A 7,122-nucleotide genomic window follows, 5' to 3' on the forward strand; every position below is an offset into this window, starting at 1 on the left:
GAGTTATAATGCCATTCTACCTAGTGTAAAAATTGACTCCAAAGTCGAGATTGATGGTGCACAAAGCAGCGTAAGTACTGTTGGAGTGTCTTGTTCACCACCTCAGTTTGGTCATCACTTTGAGGGTGATAGGCTGTCGATATTCGGAGGGTTGTGCCACTTAAGTGGAAGAGCTCTTGCCAAAACTTGCTGAGAAAAATCGGGTCACGATTTGACACGATACTACGGGGCATTCCATGGAGTTTACACACCATTTTTGCGAATAGATCAGCCACTTTGACTGTGGTGAAGTGAGTCGGTAGCAGTCCAAAATGAGTTGCTTTGGACAAACAATTCACCATGACAAGAATAACAGTGTGGCTTTGGAAAGAAGTGAGCTCAACAATAAAGTCTAAGGAAATATCCTCCCATACTTGAGTTGGAATTGACAAGGGTGTCAAAAGCTCGTAGGGTGCATGAGTTGGATGCTTCACTTGTTGACAAGTCAGGCAAGCATTAACAAATGTAGTAACATCTTGTTTCATCCCTGGCCAATAAACATTCTCTCGTAGACAACTATAGGTCTTATGTACTTCGCTATGATCCCCAATTGGAGATGAATGGAACTCATGGAGCAACATATCCTTAAATGGAGAAGAGGGGGAGAGGGATATAGAGTTTCCTTTTAAAGAAAAGGAGCCCATGATTAACTTGAAAATCATGGTGAGCAGTAGGATCTTGTTGGACTTGTTGTAACAGCTCTTGTAGGTCAATATTCTCAGTCAAAGATTGTTTAAGTTTATCAAGAAACTCCCAGTGGGGAATGGTGATGGTGAATAGTTGGAAGGAGGGTTCATGAATATGGGAAAGGGCATCTACTACCTTGTTTTGAGATCTAGGTTTGTAGCAAATTTCATAGGCATACCCAAGAAGCTTAGCTAGATAAAACTATTGCTTTGGGGTCTAGATAACCTGAGTCATAAGTTCTCGCAAACTGCACTGATATGTATGGATGATGAATTTGCGCCCCAATAGATAAGTGCTATTTTTTGACAGTTGACGTAATAGCACATAACTTACGAACATATGTTGAAGCATTCAGAATTTTAGGACAAAATTTCTTACTGTAATAACAAATGGGATGGGCATGTTAAATGAGGGACAACTCCCATGCCACACCTTGAGGCGTTGGTTTCCAAGACAAATTCTACGTCGAAGTTAGGCAAGGCTAGGATTGAGGCCTTTGTCATGGTCTGTTTTAGAGTCTCAAATGCATGTTGTGCTTGTGAGTTCCAATCAAAATCATCCTTCTTGAGAAGGTCAGTCAATGGTGCGGCAATATTAGCATAGTGGCGCACAAACTTCTTATAAAAACCTGTAAGGCCAGAGAACCCATGTAGGTGTTTCACAGTTATTGGGTGATAAATGTTTTATATACTTGATCCTACATTGTAATTCATGAATGATAATTGAGAGTTTTAAGCTATTCATTGAGAGAATTTACTATTATTAATTTCATTTTATTTATATTTCAGAAAAAAGGATCAAGGAATGAAAACTTTAAAGATATTGGGAATTGAAGAAAGAAAGGAACCAGGGATATACACGCCCGTGTATATAAGTGTGTATCTCACTAGATGCAAAACCCAAGCACACAATCAGCCAGAGATATACACTGGAAAGTACACGCTCGTGTATATGAGCGTGTATATCACTGGTGTCGACAATTGAAATACATCATCTGAACTAGAGATGTACACGACCAAAGTACATAGGCGTGTACATGAGCGTGTACTTCCTAGAAAAAGTGTGAAGACCAATTATCAGAGACCAGAGATGTACACGACCAAAGTACATGGCCGTTTACATGAGAGTGTACTTTTCAGAAAGGCTTTAAAGGACGTCTATTAGAAAACAGAGATGTATACGGCCAAAGTACATGGCCGTGTACTTTCACGTACGTCAGAATTTAAACTTCTGCGAGAAAATAAGCCCTAGGACGATTCCTATAAAAGGGAAACTTGACACAGAATTAAGGGACACTGTTTTGAGGAGAAAAAAGACTCAGAGACGGCTGGAGGATGGGATCAAGCACTTTTATTCATCTCTTTTGTAATTTTAGTTTGAAGATGTTTAGATTCTAATTTTTCTTTGAGTATCTAGTCGTAATAAATCCTAATTGACCAAATTTTTTGGAATTCTTCTAATGCTATTTCATGTTCTTTTCTCTTGGGTTTAATTGAGTAGTATCAATTGTCTTGCATCTTGTTTTCTTGTTTGAATTTGAGTAAAATTTCTGCATAAAATTAATATTGCTCAATTAAAAGGACTTAAATGTATTTCTAGAGATAGAAAGACGTAAGTTTTCTGTATTAGGATTAACTCTAATTATGAAATTTATAATGAACTTAATGCAACTTAGGGGTATTAATTAAGGAAGAGATTCCGATTGATCAACCGAGGGTTAGGAATTATTATCCTTGAGAAAAGTATTGATTTAATTCAAAATTTCCTGCAGCGATAAGGGTTTGGAACTAAGTAGTTGAAGAAAAATTTTAGTTATGTGGACACTTAGGAGGATTTATAGTCCAGATACTCGCCTATTTTCCTTGAATACCTTTAGTCATACTTTTCTATAATTTATTTTCATAAGAAATCTGTTCCTTTTAATTTATTATTCTTCTATTTTTAGCAATTTTATCAACAAAATCTATGTCTCATATTCAGTAACAGTTGCGTAATTAAGGAAGTAATTCTTAATAATAGTTCTTGTGGATACGACACTTGGTATTCTATTTTTTCATAATATTACTCTGACAACAGGTACACTTGCCCAATAATCGATTTTTATACACCAAGTTTTTGGCGTCGTTGCCGGGGATTGTTTAATTAGGATTCCCTTGATTACGTATTTACTAATTTTCTTTATTTCTTTAGTCTTGAATTAAATTTTCTATTTGCTTTCATTCTTTTTAGGAGCTGATTTTTCTAGTGTATGACCAGAACCCGTTCTGCTGCACTGTTTGAAGAACTACTTGAATTTGACCCAGAGATTGAAAGAACTTTGTGAAAAATTCGGAAGGAGAGGCGACTGCTAGTACAGAGGGAAAACGGACAAACCCACATGGAAGGAATGACAAACAACGAAGATTAACCAAGGACTATGTCTGATTATGCTCGTCCATAATTAACAGGAACAGAGTCTAGCATTGTCCGTCTAGATGTGCAGGGAAATTTTGAAATAAAGCCTAATGTTATTTAGATGGTTCAGCAGTTTGTCCAATTTGATGGGTTGCAAGACGGAGACCCCAATGCTCACATTGCGAACTTTCTGGAGATCTGTGATACTTCAAGATAAATGGAGCTACCAATGTTGCAATCCGCTTGAGGCTGTTTCCATTTTCTTTCAGGAGCAGAGCAAAACAGTGGTTGAACTCTCTCCCACGAAGATCTAACACTTCATGGGAGGCCATGGCAGAAAAATTCTTAGCAAAGTATTTCCCTCCCGCAAAGACCGCTAAGATGAGGAATGATATCTCTTCCTTTTACCAATTGGAGTCAGAGACTTGATATGATACATGGGAGAGGTTTAAGGAGTTGCTACGAAAGTGCCTACATCATAGGATTCCTGACTATCTTCAAGTGCAAACCTTCTACAATGGTTTAAACCTAGCCACAACACAAATGATAGATGCTGCAGCTGGGGGCACTTTGAACAGTAAGACACCAAGGGTTGCACAAGAACTATTTGAAGAAATGGCAATAACAGTTATCAATGGAGCTCCACTCGATCCAAACCTACAAAATTTATGGGGATCTATAGTCTTGATGCAGTGACATCCTTGGCAATGCAAGTTGAAGCCTTAGGGAAGAAGATTGATGGTTTATCTATTAACCATCCAGTTGCTCCGGTGATGAGATGTGATATTTGTGGAGGAGGCCACCCTAATCATGAGTGTCGAGCTACTCAGGAAGAACATGCCAATGTGATAGGAAACAAACCACCGTACCAAAATTATAACTGCATGAATAATTCGGGCTGGAGGAACTATGCAAACCCACCATGGAGCAACAACCAACAGCCAACGCGGAACAACACACCCTCAGGATATCAACAAGCCCCACATCAAGCACCACCCCTAGCTGAAAAAGAAGTCAAACCTTAAGGAGTTAATGACCAAATTCATTCAAACTTCAGAATCTTGTTTTGGTGTGTAAAAATTGAATTACTGGGCAAGTGTACCCGTTGTCGAAGTAATATTATTAAAATTAAAATTAAAGTACCAAGTGTCGTATTCACAGGGACTGTTATGAAGAAACTTTTCCTTAATTGCGTAATTGTTAATAAATATGAGAAATAAACCTTGTTGATGAAATTGCTAAAAGTAAAAGAATAATAAATTAAAAGGAACAGATATTCTAGTGAAAATAAATTATAAAAAATTATGACTAAAGGTATTCAATGTAAAAAAGCAAGTATCTAGACTGTAAATCCCCCTAAGTGTCCAAATAACTGAAATTCTTCTTCAACTACTTAGTTCCAAACCCTTATCGCTGCAGGAAATTCCAAATTAAATCAATACCTTTCTCAAGGATAATGATTCCTAACCCTCAGTTGATTAATCGGAATCTCTTCCTTAATTAATACCCCTAGGTTGCATTAAATTCATTATGAATTCCATAATTAGGGTTAATCCTAATACAGAAAACTCACGTCTTTCTATCTCTAGAAATACATTCAAGTCTTTTTAATTGAGCAATGTTAATTTCATGCAGGAATTTTACTCAAATTCAAACAAGAAAACAAGATAGAGAAAATTGATACTACTCAATTAAACCCAAGAAAAAAGAACATGAAATAGCATTAGAAGAATTCCAGAAAATTTAGTCAATTAAGATTCATTACGTCTAGATACTCAAAAGAAAGTTAGAACCTAAACATCTTGAAATTAAAATTACAAAAGAGATGAAATAAAATGCTTAATCCCATCCTCTTGCCGTCTATGAGTCTTTCGTCTCCAAAAACCGCCTCTCTTTAGGTTTGAGTTTAGTTCTCCTTTTATAGAAATTATCCTAGGGTTAATTTTCTCGCAAAAGTTAAATTTCTGACGCGCTTAAAAGTACACGCCCAAGTACACGGCCATGTACTTGGCCGTGTACATCTCTGTTTTCTAATAGACGCCTTTCAAAGCTTTCCATAAAAGTACACGCTCATGTACACGGCCATGTATCTGGCCGTGTACATCTCTAGTCTTGATGATACACTTCAATTGACGCGACCAATAAGATACACGCTCATATATACAGGCATGTACTTGCCCGTATATATCTCTGGTTTCTTTTTCTTCAATTCTCGACATCTTTAAGGCTTTCACTTCTTGATCCTTTTTCCTGAAATATGAATAAAATGAAATTAATAATAGAAAATTTTCTCAATGAATAGCTTAAAACTCTCAATTATCATTCATGAATTACAATGTAGGATCAAGTATAGAAAGCATTTATCATGTTTGCTATCCACCGAGACAGCACTAAGGAATCAACAAGCCTCAATCCATAACCTAGAAAATTAGTTAGGTCAAATTTTTAGACTCCTCTCAGAAAGACCCCAAGGAAGCCTACCTAGTAATACTGAGACAAATCTTAAGGGCCAGGTCAAGGCAGTAACATTAAGGAGTGACAAAACATTACAAGAAAAGGAGAAGCAAAAAGCAGAAAAAACTGCAGTTGAAGAGGAGAATAAAGGTCAAGAGGAGACTGTGGAAAAACTCCCTGCGGTGAAAGAATTCATACCTCCACTCCCCTACCCAGCTAGATTGAAGAAGGACAAGAACGATGAACAATTTGATAAATTTCTTTCCTTATTTCGTCAACTTCATATTAATTTACCGTTTGTTGATGCTTTGGCACAGATGACCAAAACGCCAAATTTCTGAAGGATCTACTATCCAACAAGAAGAAGCTGAAGGAGTTGTAACTCTGAATGAAGAATGCTTGACAATCTTGCAAAATAAGATGTCCAAAAAATTAAAGGATCCAGGGAGTTTTACTCTTCCTTGTCTCATTGGTAGATTGATAGTTGATAGGGCTTTAGCTGATTTAGGTGCTAGCATTAATTTGATGCCATATTATGTTTTTAAGAAATTAGGTTTGGGAGAATCTAGGCCAACTAGAATGAGTATTCAACTAGCTGATAGGCCAATTAAATATCCTAGGGGTATCATTGAGGATGTGCTTGTGAAAGTGGACAAATTTATTTTTCATGTTGATTTTGTGATTCTTGATATGGATGAGGACACTGAAGTCTCCTTAATCTTAGGTCATCCATTTTTAGCTACTGCAAAAGCCATAATTGATGTGAGTGATGGGAAGTTAATTTTGAGAGTTGGAGATGAAAAAGTTACTTTCAAAATTTCTGAAGTAATGAAAAAGTCCTTAAAACAAGATGATTCTTGTTTCTTCCTTAATGTAATTGATGACTTTGTTTCTGACTGTGCACAGGAGTTCTTGATGTCAGATCCATTGGAAAGAAGCTTAGTGTATGAAGAAGGAACATATGATATGGAGCTGCTAACTCAAGAACAATTGTGTCATCTAGAAGCCACTAAGCCATTATTGAGAAAGAGGAACTTTGAAGTTCTGGAACAGAATTTAGAGAAGCAGCCCAGCCCATCCACTGATAAATCACCAGATGTAAAATTGAAAGTTCTACCTGAACATCTGAAGTATGCTTTCTTGGAAGATGGTTGCAAGTTACCTGTCATCATTGCTTCAAAGCTAACACAAGAACAAAAAGGCCAGCAACTGAATGTAGTTCGGGAACACAAGAAAGCAATAGCCTGGAAGATCTCTGACATAAGGGGGATTAATCTTTCCTTTTGCACTCACAAGATCTTGATGGAGTCTGATATTAAAGCTATCGTGCAACCATAAAGAAGGCTAAACCCAAACATGAAGGAAATGGTGAAGGCTGAAGTGATTAAGCTACTAGATGCTGGAATGATCTATCCCATCTCAAACAGTCCTTGGGTGAGCCTAGTGCAAGTCGTTTCAAAGAAGGGAGGGATGATTGTGGTTCCCAATGAGAAGAATGAGTTGGTCCCTACTAGAACTGTCACTGAATGGAGGGTTTGTATTGATTAC

The 7,122-nt window shown here is 37.1% G+C and overlaps 1 protein-coding gene and 1 non-coding gene across 2 annotated transcripts; one reads left to right on the forward strand and one right to left on the reverse strand.

The window, feature by feature from the left end:
- Positions 1–3,498: 3,498 nt before the first annotated feature.
- On the reverse strand, positions 3,499–3,605 carry LOC113851669. The gene has a single exon (XR_003502241.1). It is a non-coding gene; the product is annotated as a small nucleolar RNA R71 (small nucleolar RNA).
- Positions 3,606–5,994: 2,389 nt separating this feature from the next.
- Positions 5,995–6,912, forward strand: LOC113851067. Its single transcript, XM_027481554.1, has one exon. The coding sequence runs from the start codon at positions 5,995–5,997 to the stop codon at positions 6,910–6,912; it is 918 nt and encodes a 305-aa protein (XP_027337355.1).
- Positions 6,913–7,122: the final 210 nt, after the last annotated feature.

Source organism: Abrus precatorius, unplaced genomic scaffold (assembly GCF_003935025.1).
Source record: "Abrus precatorius isolate BTA unplaced genomic scaffold, Abrus_2018 Scaffold9, whole genome shotgun sequence".
Lineage (NCBI taxonomy): Eukaryota > Viridiplantae > Streptophyta > Magnoliopsida > Fabales > Fabaceae > Abrus > Abrus precatorius.